Genomic DNA, 21386 nt, shown 5'->3' with positions numbered 1-21386 from the left:
ACTGTCCACAGCCTTTCAGAAGTACTTCTGGAAAGTGGAAGGAAACAGATGAATGGTTACTTCAGCTTCTTCACAGCAATATCTTCATATGTGCATGGGTGCTGTTTTAGTAACCCCACCATGGCACATTCACCTTCAGTGTTTCCCTACTTGTTTTAAGCCTACTAACCAAAATCTCCTTTAATACAATAACATCTCAGTAGTGCAATTCAGGTAGTAATCAATACCAATAAAAGTCTCTCTGAAGATACAGTCCCAGTTTCTTAATTTTGTTTTAGGACTGTATCACTATTCTTATTACAGCTTAACTAAACAGACCAACTATTTTCATATTTTGGGGAAGAAAATGTGTTATTTATCATTTTATTTTCCCAAATAAGAAACTGTTCCACCGATGTCCTACTCCAACCTTAAAAAATGGAAGGGTGGAGATTCTCCTGTATAGTTATGACATTCTATAGACAAAAATCAAAATATTGTCAACAATCAGGTACACCTAGAAATAAGTCAAACAACTGTACCATTTTTTATATGGTCGCAAATTAAAAGATAACAATTGCTGTAGCTCTCGATCTGCTAAGAAGGCAGCAAAACTATTGCTTACTACCTATGAAGTAGTCGTTTACTCTGTCCTTACTGCTGTCTTACCTTTACTGTGCTCTTGGTGTAGCACGTCTGTGTGACCCTTGACAACTGCTGGTAAGGAGGACTTTCCCAGTCTGGAAAAAAATATATAATCTGATCAAAGATCATTCAGTGGCTAAAATGCTTCAGGCTTCTTTCTGAAAAGCACTAGATACGAAAAGGAAATACAAAGCTTTCTGTGATTCAGTATATTGATGTGCATGTGAGTGCACCCAACCCACACACTCACTTCATTTAGGTGCTGTTCAATATATATACTTTTTATGGTTTATTATTATTTTCTTAGGGTAAGACAATATATTTCACAGAGTATAACTTTACAGTATCTGATCTTCACATATCTGAAAGCGATCTATTCAAGTCCCATACATAGAATGACAAAGTGCTATAATAAAAGAAAAAAGAAATTCCATTTTTCTACCACTGGATGCACACATCTCACCAGCTTTAGAGGGCTTTGAATACAATTAATATTTCCATACAGATTATGTTAATGTTGTGCATACTTTCCATACTAAAATTCAAATATGTTCTTGCTTAGCACTGTATTGTATACATATTTCCAAAAAAAATATTATGAATGAGTGCAAGCAAGTAGTGTTAACTTAAGCAAACCTGGATGAATGGTTCAAATTTCCTAGAATGGAGTATAAGGCTTTCCTGGTGGCCAACAAAGACAGCACAATTGTGTAGCTAATATGTCATAATGGTAGACATTCAAACAGATGACTGTTGCAGTATTCCTTACTGCTAGTTGTCCTCATCCACAATGCCAGTCTTCAAGAGATTAGGTTCTACCCCCTCCTCCATCCACAAGCGTACCACAGCATGGTGGTCCAACAGAGATGTACATCCACAGCAGCTTTCTTGCTTTTAAGCAGAACCAACCCACAGATGAGCCTCTATCTCAAGGCTGAATAATAACAGATAGGAAGATTCATGTGACTGACAGATAACATTTCCTGAGTGTAAGAAAAAAACAGGTCTAGAATTAAGTCCATCCTCTACATTCCCTACCATGAGGCAGTTAACCTGGGTCTATGTTCAGTCATCAAATTATTATTACATTGAATGTTGCACATCAAACTATACTTTTACCTAACAGGCAAATCTTTGAAAAGAAATTAATTGAATGGCCAAAGCTGGCAAACATAAATGAACCACGACCTATTACTTACTTATCAGTAATATAGCTATAACAGAATATGCCCTTTCCCAATTTAGTGCAACTTCGGAGATGGTATATATAATTAGTGGGGGGTATGGGGGGCAAAGCTCCCCACACAAGTATTTCCGGTGTTCAACAAATCTTCCTATTGTAGGGGCTGTGCCCCCCACAGCCCAGCTAACTGTACATACCAACTCTGAGGTCACATAAATTGGAGAAAGGGCAGGTTCTGTTATAGCTATGTTACTGGTTAGTAAGTAGTAGATCATGATTTATTTATGTTGGCCAACTATGACCATTCGATGTATTTCTTTTCAAAGATAAAGTCCTTCAACAACCTATTAATTACTGTCCACAACTATTCCTCTAGTTGACAGAAATATGCCTGACCTTTACATAAAACTAACAGAACTAAAAACATTTTTACTGCTTTTATCTTACTATCTTATCCATAAGCTGCCACAACAGAAGCCTTTTTAACCTGTACTCCTAAATGCTTTATCTTATCGTGTCCCCATAAATATTGCTTAACCAATATGTGTGCGGGTACAATATTTACGTCCATAGTCTGTTTTATCTTCATCAAACTATATATCCTGAAAAGACTTGAAATGGTTTTAAAATGTTCCACAACACTGAGATGTCCTTTTCCAGATTTAGCAGGTACAAAATAATATTATCTGCAAATAAAGCCTACTTTTTTTGTTTTACCAAACTAATTATATCCATGAATTTTCTGAGTCCCTTATCTTCTTTACCAATGGCTCTAAATATACAGCAGATAAAGAGGAAAGAGGACACCCCTGCCTGGTTCCTCTATTTAGACAAAATGTATCGGAGACGAGCCCTTCCACTTTAATTCTTGCCTCCAATCCTTCATATATCCTCCAAATTAACCTTATTATAGTATCACAGGAATAGAAATGCATGCTTCCACTGCCTTACTTATAAAATCCCAGCTTACTCTGTTGAATGGTTTCAAGACTCACCAAAACAGGGGTATTTTCTTACATTCTGCTCCCCTCTGGATCATCATTGTTCTATTAATGTTGTCAGATGTTTGCCTTCCCTCCACAAAACCATACTGATATATATCTATCAATTCTGGTGCAACCTTTGCCATTGTTTTATTTAGTACAGACAAACACTTTATAAACATGGTTTAAAATTGAAATGGATCTATATGAAACTGTGTCCGACTGATCTTTACCTTCTTTAGACATAACAGCCACCACAGCATTCTTCCAATATGTTGATGTTTCCCCTCCTTATGAAATACTGATAAACAAAATCTTTCAGATTTTTATCACTCCCCCCCCCCCCCCCCAGCTTCCAAACGTCCACAGGAATACCATCACTTCCTGGAGACTTTCTTGCAGATTGATTATACAGCACCATTTTTATCTCATCTCCTCCTATTTTAGCTGTTAGTTGTTGAGATTCATCAACCTCTAAGCTTGGCATAATTAAGTCTTCCATAAATATTTCCATTTGTGCTCCTTCTTGATTTCCACATTTCCCTGTTTTACACAAACTTTCATAAAGTTTAAGAAATATCTATAAAACCTCTACAGGATCTCTAGTATTTTCCTTGTCTTGTTATAGGCTCCCTAAGTTTGGCGACAGCCCTCTCTAATTACTTTTGCTTATGTCATTGAACTACATGTTTTTATGCTCTGGAGTTATCAGAAATCGTTACACAACAGCAATCTTTCTAAACTCATGCATCTTATCCAGGATACTCACTTATTTTCTCTTTAGCACACTGTAGTTCAAATCCTCTTGTTCTACGAGACTCTCCTTATTCTGCAATACTTTTGCCAACCCCTCTAAATAATTCCTATTACTTCTTACCCATATCTCTTTCTCTTTTATTTCGACCCAATTTTAAACTCCATTTTCATTCAACTCCACTCACTAGCTGTAACTTCTGAATAAACTTCTAACTTCCCCAATAACTCTTGAATAATTTCCACTACCTATTCCTTAAATTTCTTTATTTTTAACAGATAGGCAGGAAAGTGTGAGTGTCTCATTTTTACTTCATTACCCTGCATTCTTATCTTTGTTTTCAGTGGTGCAGGATATGAAATAGTTATTGGATGTGTAGAGAAACTTTCAGTTAAATGTGCATATTCCTGTGAAATATAATTTCTATCTAGTCTAGCCCAGTTAGTGTATCTTGGGAAATATGTCAACTCTGAGTTCCTACTACTGAATTCATGTCTTCCACACCAAATATTTTCATAAATTTATTGAGAAATCTACCCTCTTTTGTTATGTTTTCCCTACTAGGTCTCCTGATACATCCTCACTGTTGCAAATTAAGCTCCAGTTCCCATCTATAAGTAATATACCCTGCTGAAAGCTGATTTTTTTTCCTAAAATTTTCTTAAGTTCCATAACAGAAGTTTTTAGTGGAATATAAATATACGTGCCAATAGCCCCTTAGTACAACAAATCTAACATTGTCTTTTTTCTTCTTCTGTACTACTAGAATCCCTGCGGCAATTAGTATAATTACTCCCTTTTTCTTTGTCCCTGATATCCTGCTGAATATCCATCATGAAATCTTTGTCAAATTCACATGTTCATCTCTGTCCAAATGTGTCTCCTGCAGTACTGCTATTTGCATTCTGCATTTCTTAACATAATTCAACACTTTTTCCTTTTTGTCTATACCTGTTAAGACCATTTATAAGATAATATGGATAGCATTGCCATTATGACAGATATTTTTCTTAACTATTATACACAATATTTTCTGAATGTGTATTTCCAATTTTTGTGTTACTTGCATAGACTGATGTTTGGCAGTCTGTTTTTATACAGTTTAGTTGCTTCTTCTCATCTCCATTTAAACCTATGTCACATTTTCAAAACTTCTTGTTTTAATGAAAACCCTCAAACACAAAATTAAATACGTTGTCAGAACACCTTCATAACCTATTAATTTAGAACCATACAAAACTATACACCTTTGAAACGTCAAGTTTAACCCTCCAGATGGGAACAATTGCTCCAAATCAACAGCTGTACCCACAAGCATTGCCTTACCTACAATTAAGGTTACCCATGCCAAAGCACATTACAGCCTATGTTCCCACTTATACCAGCTGGTATGTGTTACTTTCTTATTCCTGTACCCTTCTAGATGTGAAAAACAGCTTATATGCTTTCAGAAAACATTAACTTTTGCCCTAAGAAAAACTGCAGTAGTTACCTTTAAATAAAATTAAATTGTATGCTGTTCTACTGCAAGCATTAAAGTATTACAGCTGCTAGGGAAGCTAATTTCTCTTATTTACTTCAGATAATTTCAAACTATTTATCACTGACTTGTTTGCTCTTGTACCTTTACATTTTGCTCAGCAGAGAATGCTCAGAACTCTTAAGAATAATTGCTTGCACCTGCAGACACCTTCTTTCCATACAAGCATAGCCACCAATGAGAAAAAAAAAAACAGCTGACAACTCTGCAGATGCATGAAGGTATCTGTCAGTTTCTCTGAGGACAGAGTGTACAACTGCATTCAGCTGCAGACTTCTTGACCCCCTCCCACTGAATATTTGCTTATGGAAAAAAAAGTTAATAAACTTGCAGATTTAAGAAACCTATTAAACACATCTTTATTGAATTAGCACTTGTGGCATAGGCAATCTTACATTTATACAAAAATAATTATACTGCATTAACAAATTAACATTAATAAGCATTACACTTCGCATATATTGCTCTATATTATATGACCTAAGCAACATTACATAAATTATAAAGTCAGTAAACACAATCAGGAAGCAGCGAACACAGCAGGAGCTGTACTGTTCAGTATATAAAAATCCACGTATATAATCCAATAGCTAGCAAAAATCAAGCTACAATCAACTGTAGTAGCAGATAAAAAGATTTATTTAATGTTGAGTAAGCGCTTTCACCTAAATGGCTTCTTCAGACTCATACAAAATACAACTTTATTAAGTTCATTTAAATAACATTCTAGGCGGGAAATTAAACAATTAAAATATTGAGGTTAGTTTAAAGTATATGGAACTTCTAAATAATTTTTTCTTGCCTATTGAGGAATCACTAAGATCGCATGTAGTTGAACAACAGAAACTACTCTATGAGCGGTTTCCAGAAAGACTATTAGATGACAGTTTTGGCAATATCTTAGATAATATTAATCAATATGAGAGAAAGCTCCTCTCACAGAAAAAGCATAAGTTGCAACGAGACATTTCAGATTTCAGAATGGGCCATATCTTTACTTGGCCGAGGATTACAAGAACAGTAGCCAATTCTAATAAACTGAATATTACTAGTGATATACAATCTAGCACTAACAATGCATTGCATTCTGTGACTCCATCTACAGACAATTTGCAACGTAAATATAATTACAACCAGAAATCTATTGTTGTCAATGGAACTGAGCTTGTTAATGATTTATTGACTGATGCTAATAGTACTTTAAATGTTACATCTGTTCCTAGTAATAGTAGCATTGACTGTACATCAGATGTTATCGTTTCACATGGTACTGATAAGCCTATTGAGGTAGCTCCTATCCCTGCACCTGTTGTAAGGAACAAAATTAATACTACTTTTAGACCTATATCAAACAGTAATAGTGGTAGCACTTCTAAGATCACTGAGAATCCTATATTTAATTTGTCCCATCCTTTTCCCATAAGGGAAGACCACAAGGATGGTCGGGGGAGATCTCTAAGCAGGGGGAGACAGAAGAGGAAACTGTCGATAGAGCAACCCCTGAACAGGAATATAAAGAAGATGTGGGAAGGCAAAGGGAAGGGAAAAACTTAGTATTTAATCTTTCCTCCCATAGTTTGACCTCAGATGAATTATCAGTGTTATCTAAAGGACTATCTTTTATACCTACTACAGGTAGTGTTTTTGAAGAAACAATTAGAGATTTTAAATTATATGTGCGTAATTTATCTCTCAAGTTACATTTTGGAGATAGTGGTGAGTATGTATCAAGTACACACTTTAAACGCCCTAGTGTTTTTACACCTCAATTACACCCATTACTTTCAGCATTTAGTAAACTTGTTGAAGATGACCTATACAAATTGAGAGACAGCAAGCATAATCAGAAATATAAGAAATATAATCTGACATTTAGAGAGAATAATGCACTTAAAAATCTATGTAATGATCCTACTATATTGATTAGACCAGCCGATAAGGGTGGGGGTATAGTAGTAATGGATACTAATGATTATGTTAATAAAATGCTATCTATGCTTTCGAATAATCAGTTTTATATACCTATAGCAACTGATATGGTAATTTTCTATTCTAATAATGTACATTCCTTTTTGTTGGGAATGCTGAATAGTAATATGATTGATAACAAATTGTTTCTATTTCTTGATGTACCATCACCATTGATTCCCTTGATAAACGGACGTCCAAAAATACATAAAGATCTGCTGGATCCCCCCTTAGACCCATTGTAGCAGGAAGGGGGTGGATTACAGAACCAGCTTCGATATTTATAGAAAGTAATTTAAGTCCAATAGTAGATAGGAATATATATATTTTGAAAGATACTAGACAATTTCTGTTAGATCTATATGATTGTCTTAAAGATGAAATATATACTGCTGAGCTGATTTTTGTGACGATGGATGTACACTCTCTTTTCACAGTTATTCTGAATCAGATAGGCCTAGAAATGTTAGATAGGCATTTAAAGCGAGTCTCTAGTATGTCAGAGTTACAAGTAAATGTATTAGTTTCACTTTTACAGTTAGTTTTGAGTAATAATATCTTTTACTTCGAAGGGAAATGTTTTTTGCAAAAAGATGGCGTAGCTATGGGCACAGCATGTGCCAATAGCTACGCCAATTTATTTATGGCTGAATGGGAGTATGAGGTTATGTGTCAATTACCAGCCTTCACAGAAAATGTATTATTCTATAGGCGTTTCGTGGATGACCTCTTCTTTTTATGGAGAGGCTCCACTGTTGTCTTAAATGAATTTGAGAGACAAATTAATTCTTCTACCGAATATCTGAAGTTTAGTCATGAAATATCTACTACAAAGATATCATTTTTGGATGTATTTGTAGAGAAACTGCCTAGTGGGTTAATTAATACAGGAGTCTTTAGGAAACCCTGTCACATCAATGCACTTCTACATCGCCATAGTATGCATCCACCATACATTTTTAATAACATTATTAAGGGACAGGCGATGAGGGTCTCGAGATATAATCCGAGTTCCATTGGCTTTGAATGTGACCTTGCAGAACTTAATCAAAGGCTTCTACAAAGAGGATATAATACAGATGATATCTATAAAGGGATGAATGGCCTGTGTGATATGCGGTTGAGTGTCGCAGCACCATATTTTTCTGAAAACAGAATAGCCACTGACTCAATAGATACAAATGGTAGGAAAACTATATACAACAAAGAGGCATTTTCTATTTTCTATACCCATGATGTCAGGAACATTAAAGATGTAGTTAAGATGCATTGGAACATTTTAATGGTGGACCCACAAGTTAGAGATAGGTTAGGTGATGCTCCCAGCTTTAGATATAAGAATAAGAAGAATCTGAAAAGGCTACTATGTGATAAGCACCCAAAGAATGATAATGCCTTTGCACAATCTTTTAGGACCTCTAGTTGTGGTGAATGTAATTTTTGTTCACATATAGATTCTAATGCTGTATTTATACATCCTGTTAGTAAATATAGATATTTTTTTAAAGTGAATGGAGATTGCACATCTAGCAATATTGTTTATCTTGCTACATGCCTAGCCTGCACATCCTTCTACATAGGAAAGACTAATAGATGCTTGAAAGACCGTATAAGGGAACATCTTTACAGTATTAGGATGATGCATAAAAGCAACGCTTTGGCTAGGCATGTATTAGAATCTGGCCCTAGTCATGTTTTTAGTTTTAGGATAGTAGAGAAAATTGATGTTAATGTTAGAGGTGGAGATATAAGGACATATACAGAAAGTAGGGAAAATATATGGATCATGAAATTTAGATCAGATGTACCCCCAGGTATTAATGCTAAGCTATCAGTAAACCTTTTCTTACAATGAGAAGGTTGAAAGCCTATTAATGATGCTATTGGATATGTCCTTCCACCCCTCTATGCATTGTATTTGTTAGTTTTATGTATTTTTTATATATGTTTATACACATATATAATACATATATATATTTATATATGACTGTATATTTATATTTATTTTAAATTATATTCATTTCAAATCATATGTAATTTTAAATAATTTTACTATTTAGTAAGTGCTTTAAATGACAATGAGTGGTTTTAATTGTTTAATTTCCCGCCTAGAATGTTATTTAAATGAACTTAATAAAGTTCTATTTTGTATGAGTCTGAAGAAGCCATTTAGGTGAAAGCGCTTACTCAACATTAAATAAATCTTTTTATCTGCTACTACAGTTGATTGTAGCTTGATTTTTGCTAGCTATTGCATTATATACGTGGATTTTTATATACTGAACAGTACAGCTCCTGCTGTGTTCGCTGCTTCCTGATTGTGTTTACTGACTTTATAACTTTTTCTATCTGGAGGAGCGTTCACTCCACATTCCTGTGGCTATACATAAACATTACATAAATTATTCAATTCCTGCTCCCCCTTTTTAAAGAATCATCTTTATTAAACCATCAATTACGACAAACTATCATATATTTATATAAAATAAAACAAACCACACCAACAAAATCCTAGAGAAACATATTTTTCACTGTCTTCATCATTCTCTCATATTTTCAAGGATACTTACTTACAAAAAATATTTATCGATTAAATGAAGGGGACTAATCCAGACATTCCCCTTTGTAAAAATAAGAGAAAATATTGTAATTCTAAACATAATATAGAAAGTGCAGATTTACACATCATCCTCACCCCAGCAGCCCATATTAACTTAAACTTGCTTTTGTCCTGCCTCTCTTCTCTTGCTACATTGCAAAGCCTATATTTCTTTCAACTAAAAAAAACTTGTTTACTTTAATATTTTTAACACGTACAACAGTCACTGAAAAGACTCCATCCACATGCAAAATACCCGACTACATACTACAAAAAAAGTTTTACTATATAACATGCAGTTTATATCATGAAATGTTACTTTTTTTCCTTTTTAGTGTCATTCCAAACATTAATGACATAAGTGGGGTATATGCTTTACAGTCCAAAGTCAACAAAAGTCCAGTCTTTCTCAGCCAAGTTTTCTTGTGAAGTCATATTTCATAAATTGGTTTGATGCTTTACAATTTCACTGTTGCTAGTCTTCTTGCTCATCTCCATCTCTGCAGTTTTACCAGTTCATCTGAATAGCCAGCTAAAGCTTCTTCTATTTTTCCATCTCTTTGTTATTTGAGTTCTTTAATTTTTCATTTATTTTAATTATCTCTGAGTACATTTGATTTATTTTTTCCCTAAATTACTGGAAGCTATCTCTTGTACCAAATATGAAGCTTGACCTTTTTGATGAACAGCTGCAGGATACTTCCCAGTCAGTGTTTTCTCTTGCCTTTTCTCATTGATTTTCTTTCTTTCAAGTTCCCTAAATTTATTCTGGCATCCAGGCAGTGTACTTACTAGCCCGTAACTGAATTTTATTCAAGCTCACAGTAACAGTAGCTGTTATTTCTCAGCTTCTTTTTCACACTGTAAGAGATGAAATTAAGCTGTTGATCAGTGTGCAAGCATCTTGGAACTACTCCCATATGTATATTATTTGGAAGATCATCTCTTGGTTTAACATCTACTCCTGAGGGTCGGCTAGAATCCTGCTCTGCTAGTCAACTCTGAGGATCTTTAGAATGTCTTGAGGGGCATTTTCTATTGTGTACTGCCAGTTCCTATATTGTTAACCTTAGCCTGCATAGTTAGTCTGATCTTATTCTCTCTGTTTATTGACATTCCACATTACAGTGGTACTGGTGTGTCACTACTTGTAAGACTCTTCCCCCTGCCCAGCTGAAAGCCCTTAAACAGTGGACAACAGCTAGCATTTCCTTGATGTTGATATGCTTTTTTCTTCTGTTGAGGAGGCCATACTCCCTGGACATTGAAGTTTTGTGAATATATTTCCATACTATGATTGAGGCACCTGTGGCAATGGATTGGTTGTGAGTCTGTTGTATAAAAGGGACTCTGAAGTTCAGGCTGCATTTTCTGACCCTCCATTGTAGTTCCTTCAATATAAAAGGCAGCATATGGATGCAAGTGCTGACACCAGACACATATCAAAAAACACTGAATTTTCCTCATGTAGAGCCTTGCATGAGGAATCATTAGGATGACTGCAGGCATGAAGGTCAGGGCCCAAAGCAATTCCCTGTCTGTGGGTAGCTTATAATCTGCCAAATACCAGAAGTACTTTTGGTAGCTTACTACCTTGTCCTGAGAGTAGAGGACCTTCTAGACTGAGATGTATAGAAGCTATCCTAAGAAAATTGCCCTTTGTGAGGTCTATAAAGCTGAATTTGAAGAACTGCAGTGAACCCATGTGCAGACGAAGATCCATGTTAAAAGACAGAGCCCACAGCACTGTCTCCTGAGAGGTTCCCTGAATTAGTCAGTTGTCCAGCTATGGGAAGATATGCATACCCTTTAGTCTTCAAAAGGCTAGCACAAGAGCCTAGCACTTTGTAAAAACTAATGGAGTTTTGGAGAGCTCAGAGAGCAAAGAGGTAAAATGACACCGTCAAACCCCTGCAGAGAGTCTGAAGAAATAACAGTGTTTTTTTGTGAATGGAGATGTGGCAACAGATATCCTTTAGGTCTAAGGTTACTAAGTGATCCCCAGGGTACAAAACTGGGCATCAGGGTTTGGAATCCTAGCATTTCTAATCTGGGTACCTTCAGAAAAGTACAGTCTTTTTCACATCTTTATGAACTCATTACAGCTTAACTTGCAACAAGTTCACCTACATTAACAGAATAGAAAAACTATAAGAATAGTTTCCATTACTGTTATCCTTTCATTCGCTTCAATATTACATAAACCGTTCAATTCCTGTCCTCTATCAAACCTCACTACTACTTCTGAGCATTATTCTGCAAGTAATCTTCCCACAAATTCCATTTATTTTTATATTTGCTTCTTTCCTTTTCTAAGGCTCTTACCTCTGGTTATTTTATCTCCTTTACAAAAAAGGCCCTTTAAGGGTCATTATCCCAGTATTCTCCTACTATTCAATACACTCACTACAGTTGGTTTTGATCTTGAGTTCCAGTTTCTAGTAATTGCTTTTTGGCAGCCAAGTATAATTAAGCTTAGAAAAGTCTTACTATGTCTAGATAATTCAGATTTTGCATCTCATCTCAGAATAATTATTTCCTTATTTACTATAATTTTCCTTCAACATTTATGCTGAAGTACTCCACAGGGAATTATTAAAATTCTGCCATTTTCTTACATTCCCCCAAAACATGCTCCCATTACCTCACATTTCCCCATCAAATCTCCAACAACATTTGCTATCTACATAAGAAAAAAATCCTCTGAGGTCTACGTGAGATATACGAATATCTGTGACCAATTCCATGCAAAAACCCTAAACCTTTGGAACTTTATTGTATACTTTGAAGCCCTTAAGATTTCTTTCCATTGTTCTTTTGCAATTTGTCTTATTATTCAAATTTCCCAAGACTTTCTAAACTCATCTGATTGGCTTTTACAAAAAGTGCAGAGTCATGAGACATATAAGACTGGACTCCAAGTGCCCCCCCTTCCTGAACCTAGAACAGCCTAGAGCTGAACCCTTTCTACTGCTTAGACTTGGGAACTTTCCTCCAGGACTCCCTGTAAGAGGAGGTCTGATATGATGCATGGTTATTTCTTCTTGCTCCTTGGTGACCTGTGACATGTCAACATGCTCCGACAGCATGGCCCTCACGAGCCAGTGACCACCTTTGATCATTTTTAAGGCTCAAGAATCTGATGCGATTGTTTACCAAGTGGAGAGACAGAGGAAGAGCCTGCCTGCTACTTTGCTTGGGGGGGGGGGGGGCTGGAGTGCAGTTTTGGGAGAAGAGGTGAAGGTGGGAGTACTGCATAGTCATGTTAGTTTGCTGGGCCTGTAAACCTCCCCTCAGGTTTCCTTTTGTTATCCCCTTGTCATCTCTTTTTTTAAACTGGGACTTTTTACCTTTATTGCCTATCCTGCCTCTGGAAGCAGGGATCATGTATGGAAGTTTAACTCTTGCTTTTTCGGTGAGTTTGAACAGATCTGCCCTCAGGTCTACTTTAGACACTTCACCAATCTTCTGTCCTAAGTGGTCCGGGAAGGTCAACAGGAAGTTTGGCATGTGCCTTTGACAGTTACTGGTCCCAAAGGTCAGGGTAGCAGAGGTATACATTTCCTTTATAAACCTGTACTAAGGTCTTCTTTCTTTATGTTTAGGCTTGAACCTGGGAGTAGGAACCAGTTCTGACCCACTGCAAGATCTATTACTAGGTTCTTGTACAGGTACTTGTGGGTGTCTTGTACTCCGTAAAACTTGTTATTTGAGTGCGGGCATGTGACACACAGGTGCCTGGAATGCAACAATGAAGGCATCCCTTAGGTCTCTCAAGATGGGAAAAACATCCAAAGGATTAGGAGCTTTTAGTTCCAACAGTTAAGAATATCTCTTCTAAGCATCTGAAGCTTCTCAAACCTTCCATATGTAAAACTTTCACTCTGGTGAGGGTTTCACTAAAAGAGATTTCCTCAGTGGAAGAATCAGAGGAAACTCTACCTTCAGCATCTGAGGGAAGAGGAAATCTGAGAGACATAGTCCAGATCTTTTTCTTCACTACCTTAACCTAGAATACATTTGGCTCTTCCTTCCCATCAAAGTATTGAACCCCTCTCTTTTTTTATTTTGCAAGGAAGGGAAGTAGACCTATTTGGTTCTTGTGCTGGCTGCAATACCTGCACTGCTTTTAGCTGGCCTTGAGCCAGCATGAACCAGTCTTCTTGTGCAACCTGGGAGGGGGGGGGGTCCACCTGCACCCTATGTCTTGCAGGTATGTGGTAAGGCATTGGAGGAGGAGAAATGTGCTTAGATTTTTGTGTCTTTTTTTTGAGATAGACATCTGACCTTCAGGTAAATGGTTCAAAACAGGAGGATCTTGCCTCTATGCTGAAGCCCTCGACCTCTTCTCTGACAATAACCTGAGAGATTCTGTCTTCTCTTTCCAATATAATTACTCATGTTATTTCTTTCGAAGCATCTGGAAAACTATGCAAATGACTGACCTATACAGACATGCTAGGATACTCAATCATATCAGCCTCAAAGTGAGGATTTAAAGGACTACACAGTAGAGGATGACTGGTTCTGGACTGCAAATGTCCCTCACTGGAGACAGTTACCTCAGATGGAACTGTTACATGGGGTATCCGAAACAACTTCTAAATTTCTATTAGTCTTGTCCTTGCAAGTCTATTTCAGCGGAAGGTCATAAGAAGCTGACAGTCTCTCACACATCATGGAGGAATTAGCGGGGTCATTCAGGTACTTGTGATCAAGGTACTGACTAAGAGAGCACAGCCTGTTCTTAATTGTTTTTAGCACAACCCCCCAGCAGATGTTGCAAATATGACTATCATGCTCTGTTCCATAAAAGAACCACATCTGGTGAGTTGGTCACTTTAGGGGATCTTCTTACCACAATAATGCTTACTCTTTTTCTGGCTAGACATAAAAAAAAAAAACCCTAACAAAGACCCCAATCCAAAGACAGGAGGACAAAAAGGAAAAGGTTCCCAAACGCAGTCCTTAATGTACTTGAGCTATGAAGCTGGAATATCTCAGATTTGAATAATTTTAAGCTGACACTGACAGACAACTACATATGCGAACTGCAGCAAAGTTTTAAAATGGCACAGAAGTACATTCATCCAACAATAACATCATCATGCTCTGACAGGCTCAAGGTAGGGATATGCCATGCACTGAGAGAAGAAACCTCAGGGAAGGACCCAAGATCTTAAAGAGTTACCAAATAGATGTGGACACCAAGTGGTAAAGTCTCAGCAGTGAGGAATACTTCAACGGTGATTGGAGGAAGAACACCAACCAGTGCCTTGCAGACACAAACAAGAATTAAATTCTATTATCTTCAGTAGGTGAAATGGCAGTGGAGTTTTTAACCAGATTGTTTAATGAAATCTTAGAAAGTGAGAGGATGCCTGAGGAATGGAGAAAAAGTGTTTTGGTGCCGATTTTTAAGAAAAAGGGTGATGTGCAGAGCTGTAGTAACTACACAGGGATTAAACTAATCAGTCACAGCACAAAGTTATGGGAAAGAGTAGTGGAAGCTAGGTTAAGAAGGGATGTGATGATTAGTGAACAGCGGTATGGTTTCATGCCGGGAAAGAGCACTACAGATGCGATGTTTGCTCTGAGAGTGTTAATGGAGAAGTGCAAAGAATGTTAGAAAGAGTTGCATTGTGTTTTTGTAGACGTAGAGAAAGCACATGACAGGGTGCCTAGAGAGGATTTGTGGTCTTGTATGAGGAAGTCAGGAGTGTCAGAAGTATGTAAGTGTGGTACAGGATATGTACGAGGGTAGTGTAACAGCGGTGAGGTCTGTGGTGGGAGTGACGGATGCATTTAAAGTGGAGGGGGGGTTACATCAAGGATCAGCTCTGAGCCCTTTCTTATTTGCAATGGTGATGGGCAGGTTGACAGACAAGATCAGACAGCAGTCCCCATGGACTATGACGTTTGCAGATGACATTGTGATCTGTAGTGAGAGTAGGGAACAGATGGAGGACACCCTGGAGTGATAGAGATATACTCTAGAGAGAAGAGGAATGAAGGTCAACAGGACTAAGACAGAATATATGTGTGTGAATGAGAGGGAGGATAGAGGAATGGTGAGGATGCAAGGAGTAGATGTGGTGAAGGTGGATGAGTTTAAATACTTGGGGTCAATAGTTCAGAGTAACGGTGAGTGTGGAAGAGAGGTGAAGAAGAGAGTACAGGCAGGATGGAGTGGGTGGAGAAGAGTGCCAGGAGTGATTTGTGACAGACGAGCACCTGTAAGAGTGAAAGGGAAGGTCTACAAGAGGGTAGTGAGACCAGCTATGTTATATGGGTTGGAGACAGTGGCATTGACAAAAAGGCAGGAGTTTCAGCTGGATGTGGCAGAGTTAAAGATGTTAAGATTTGCACTGGGTGTGACGAGGGTGGACAGGAATAGGAATAAGTATATTAGAGGGTCAGCCCAGGCTGGAAGGTTTGGAGACAAAGCCAGAGAGGCAAGATTACGTTGGTTTGGACATATGCTGAGGAGGGATGCTGAGTATATTGGGGAAAAAGATGCTAAGGATGAAGCTACCAGGCAACAGGAAAAGAGGAAGGCCTAAGATAAGGTATATGGATGTGGTGAGAGAGGACATGCAGGTAATTGGTGTGACAGAGCAAGATGCAGAGGACAGGAAGAAATGGAAACAGGTGATCCGCTGTGGTGACCCCTAACGGGAACAGCCGAAAGAAGATGATGATGATTCAGTAGACGTAACAAATCAAAGCCACAATCTTCCTGTTGTACTTTAATTGCAACTAAGATCAATGTGTCCATATGCTGCTAAGAAAAGGGGAAACATTTCTTTACACACAGAAAAGACAGTTTTTGGTAACTCTCATATATTTCCGTTGATTTGGAACTAGGATATCAACTGAAGGTTCTACTGTGCAATATGCATGACTGCTTATCTCTATGCTACCTAAAGTCCACTCTTCAAATTTTCCCTTAAAACAGCCTTCCTTGAACTGTGTACTGCTGATCAAACCAGCGTATTCTATATCTAAAAAGTTCAGCTCTTCTTGATTCTTAAGTAGACTATTCTCTATCTGTAAAGCCTAGCACTTGCTCCTAAAGTGTTTTTTTACTTCGATATAGCACTTTTATTATACATAGTACCTTACCAGCCTAAAACCCCTTTTTCGATCACCCACATCCCCCGGAGTCTTTTTAAAGTTTTTGTCTATTCCTTCTAGCATGTCGAGGGATCAGTTGCTAGTGTCCTCTCCTGCTCAGCTGGTGAATCTGGGAATATTAAGGCAATGTTACAATTGCCTCATGTATACAGACAACCCTCTCCATCTCCCACAAAACACAAATACATGCGAGAGATGCAACTATATAGCCAAACTGGAGGCTGAGCTCTCTCAACATAGGACTGGCAAGACCAGACAGGAGGAGAAGGTAACCACACACACCACAAACCCAGTCTCACATAGTACTATCACAACTTCAAATCATTCACATAAACACACAAAGATATACTCGGAGGCTCTGATCAAAAATCTACCCAAACAGCAGAGGCCACCAAAGCAGACACCCAAACAACTGCCACCTCAGGACACAACACATGCAACACATAGACCACATAGTCAGTGTGCCAAACAGTCACAGCCCTTAAGGCCAAACACAATGCCAGACACACTCGTCATTGGTGACTCCATAGTCAGACACACTGACGTCCCGCTCACCAGACTGAGTAAGGAGAAGGTCACAGTAAGCTGCCTGTCAGGAGCTAGAATCCGCCACATAACGCAAGCACTCAGGTCTCTCAATAGCAGGTACAAGTACGACTCAGTCAATGTCCACGCTGGTGTGAACGACCTGAGACGTACCTCCTTGGACTATATGAAAAGAGACAAAGGAGCTCTCTGATTATGTAGCCCAGGCAGGTATGACCCTGACCTTGAGCAGTATCCTACCTTCACCAAGAATGATGCCACAATACAGAGACAAGATGATCAGCTTTAACAATTGGCTTAAACTCTGGTGTCATTCAAAGGGGATCCAATGTCTGTCTGCCTGGGATGACATGCTGGACAAGCCACGCTGCTTCGCAAGGGACGGCTTGCACCTGTCACCCCTGGGCTTCCGGATATTGGCAAAGGCTCTTGCCACCCCCATAGTGCCTTTTTAGGCAAGGCTCAAATTCTAAACCTACCACCCTAAAACACAAAAAAGGAAAAAAACTAAGGGTAATGCTGCTCAATGCCAGAAGTCTCAACCTCAAGATGCACGCACTCGAGGCCCTTCTCAGTATGGAGAACATCGATGTCTGTGCTGTGACTGAAACCTGGTTCAAGGCTCCTGAGAGCACCCCAGCACTATCAGGTTTTACCTCATATCATGCGTTCTGGCCCCAAAATCCGGACAACACCAAGAAAGGAGGGGGGTGTCCATATTCATCAAGGACACCCACACCTCAAGGTTGGTGGCAACGCACGATGCATCGGAGACCATCCAGGTGCAATTAACCATAGGCAAGACTGCTCTGCAATTTGTAGCATGTTACAGGCCACACTCTCAAACTCAGGAACCTCACATAGCTTTCCTGAAAACACTGGAGGGGATAAATGTATCTCCAAACACCATCATACTAGGTGACTTCAACTACCCGAATATAGACTGGGATCACTACTCAAGCCCCAACATTCTAGCCCAAAGGTTCCTAGAGTTCATAAACTCAAATGCCATGGAACAACTAGTCACCATCCCCACAAGAGGAGAAAAAGTACAGTTTTGTACCTACCATAAATGTAGATGTCCGAACTGGATAGCATCTGCAGTCATAACAAGTGGGTTGTCCTGTCGTCAGGCAGCCCTGCAGTCGGCCGGATTCCAAAGTCCGGGTCCGGCTTCGGCTGATGTCGCACTCCACCCGACGTCATCTCTGTTGGTCTTCGGGTATAAAAGCATCAGCCGACGCCATTTTCCTCAGTGTTTCTTGCCCCAGATGCCAGTAGCCCTCTTGCAGGCTAAAATTTGGATAGATGCCAATGTTTCCAAATAGATAGAGGTAAACACAACAATAAGCATGTATGTACATATATACAAACAAATACACCATAAAGACTCCCCAACAGCTAGCTATTAGGAGGGTAAACACCCTAGGAGTACCACAGAGGGAAGGAGGGAGGTAATCCTGACTGCAGATGCTATCCAGTTCGGACATCTACATTTATGGTAGGTACAAAACTGTACTATGTCCTTCATGGATGCATCTGCAGTCATAACAAGTGGGTAGAATACCATAGCCAACTAGGGAGGAGGATAAAAGTAGATTATGGTGTGTTTAGGATCCCTTGCAGTACAGCAGTGGCAAACCCTGCTCGGGATCTGGAATATAGAGGCAAATTATAATGCTTGGCAAATGTATGCACGGAGGTCCAAGTAGCCGCCTCAATAATGTCTTTGGTTGCCACTCCTCGTAAGAAGGCTGTGGTAGTGGCTGTTGCCCTTGTAGAATGTGGTCTTATGTTCTGTGGAATTGGTTTTCCATGGAAGGAGTAACAGTATCGTATGCAATTTCCTATCCATTTGGAGATTGTCTGTTTGGAAATAGCTTTTCCTTCCCTTCCTGTTGCATAGGCTACAAAAAGTTGGTCAGTCTTTCTGCTATTTTTTGTTCTGTCCAAGTAGTAGCGTAGCTGTCTATGTACATCCAAGGTATGCAGTATTCTTTCCCGTCTGTTTTGTGGGTTGGGAAAGAAGGTAGGTAGGTGGATTGCCTGGTTTAAAGACACTCTGGATACCACCTTGGGCATAAATGTAGGATTAGTCCTCATGGACACTCTATCTTGGTGGAAGATTAGGAAGGGTTGCACTGCCATTAAGGCCTGTAGTTCTGAAACCCTCCTTGCTGAAGTAATTGCCAGTAGGAAAGCAGTTTTCCATGACAGGTGTTGTAGGTCTGCTGTTGCTGCTGGTTCAAAGGGTGATAGTGTCAACTTTTCTAGCACAAAGTTTAAATCCCAAGCTGGTAATGGTGGTTTCCTTGGAGGTTTTACATTCTTGATTCCTCTGAGGAACTGCCTGAGCAAAGGGTGCGAAAAACAGGTGGATCAAAGCTGTATTCTGCTGAAATAGCTGATGCATGTATCTTGATGGAGGAGTAGGACAGGCCTGAATGAAGAAGTTCGCCAGATACTCCAGAATGTTAGGCATATCTATGTTTGACACATCTTTTCCTCTTTCCGTACTCCAAATGACAAACCTTTTCCATTTTCCAGCATAGTTCCTTCTTGTTGAAGGTCTGCGTGCTTCAAGAATAATGTCTTTAACTCTTTGGGAAAGTTCTGGATTAGCTGCTGCTATGTGATGTTCCATGCAGTCAGATGCAGCGTTTTAGGTTTGGATGTATGATGCTGTAGTTGTTCTGAGTTAACATCAAAGGCATCAGGGTATTGGCCACATATTGTTCGAGACATGCTCTTCAGTAGTGGGTACCAGTGTTGTCTTGGCCAGTTTGGAGCTATCAGGATTATCCTTGGACGTTCTTCCTTGATTTTTAGTAGTACCTTGTGTATCAAAGGAAGAGGTGGGAATGCATATGCTGTTAGGCCTTTCCAGTTGAAGGAGAGTGAGTCCACTTTCCATGCTAGTGGGTGGAATGTCCTTGTGCAGAATTTTTTGAGCTGGTGATTGAGAGGTGATGCGAATAGGTCTATCTGCGGCATTCCCCATTTCTTTGAGATGGTCTTGAAGATGTCCGGTGCAGCTTCCATTCGTGGGCATCCGAAGTGGTTCTGCTTAATATGTCTGCTAGAGTATTGTCTTTCCCCGGTACAAATATTGCCTGTAACTGAATGTTGTAGCTGAGTGCCAGGGTCCACAGCTCCAAGGTCATTCTGCATAGGGGGTATGAATGAGTGCCTCCCTGTTTGTTGATGTACCACATGACTGTGGTGTTGTCTGTCCTTATCATCAACTGGCCCTCTTTGAGAAATGGTTTGGACTTTTGGATTGCCAGTTTTACTGCCAGCATTTCTTTTAGATTGATGTGCAGGTGAAGTTGCTCCTGTGTCCACAATCCTTGCACGCATTTGTCCAGCATGTGGGCCCCCCATCCTAGGTCTGAAATGTCTGTTGTGATGGTCTGGCTTGGTTGACATCTGCGAAAGGGTAGGCCTGGGTTTGACTGGCATGCCTGAGCCCACCATAGGAACTCCTGTTTTAAGCATGGAATTAGTGGGATTTCTGTTTCTAGGCTGTGTCTGTGTTGGGACCATAAATTCTTTAGGTACCACTGTAGTTTCCTCATATGTAGTCTGGCAAATGGGACCAAGATTATGCATGATGCCATGAAGCCCAAGGCCTGCAGAACTTTTCTTGCTGTTAACTTGTTCAGTTTTGTTAGTGCCAAGAAGTAAAGAGGAAGTTCTTTTGTTTTTCTGTAGTCAGGAATGCCATTTGTTGTACTGTGTCCAATTCCGCCCAAGAATGTCCTTGTTTGGGATGGTATCAGCCTTGACTTTTGTAAATTGACTGTGTATCCCAGTCCTTGTAGCAAGTAAATGACCCTTTGTAAATCTGTTGTCAGCTTGCTTTTGTTGTCCCCTTGTAGCAGGCAGTTGTCCAGGTATGGGTAAATTTGAATTCCCTGTAGTCTGCAATGGGCGATTACTGATGCCAGGCATTTTGTGAATACTCTGGGCGCAGTAGATAAGCCAAAGGGCAATGCTGAGAATTGATAGTGCTCTGATCCTGCAAGAAATCTGAGGTATCTTCTGCAGAT

At 39.1% G+C, this 21386-nt stretch overlaps 1 protein-coding gene across 1 annotated transcript in view; it reads right to left on the bottom strand.

The window, feature by feature from the left end:
* The window catches only part of MKS1 (MKS transition zone complex subunit 1), a 1448767-nt gene that overhangs the window by 545845 nt on the left and 881536 nt on the right, over window positions 1-21386 (bottom strand). Inside the window, exon 12 of the mRNA XM_044054835.1 lies at window positions 649-719. Coding sequence (XP_043910770.1) covers window positions 649-719 — 71 coding nt within the window. The remainder of the gene's footprint in view (window positions 1-648; window positions 720-21386) is intronic.

The sequence above is a fragment of the Protopterus annectens genome, chromosome 13.part0 (assembly GCF_019279795.1).
Source record: "Protopterus annectens isolate FY-2018-M chromosome 13.part0, PAN1.0, whole genome shotgun sequence".
Taxonomy (NCBI): domain Eukaryota; kingdom Metazoa; phylum Chordata; order Ceratodontiformes; family Protopteridae; genus Protopterus; species Protopterus annectens.
This window is presented reverse-complemented; position numbering and strand designations above follow the sequence as displayed.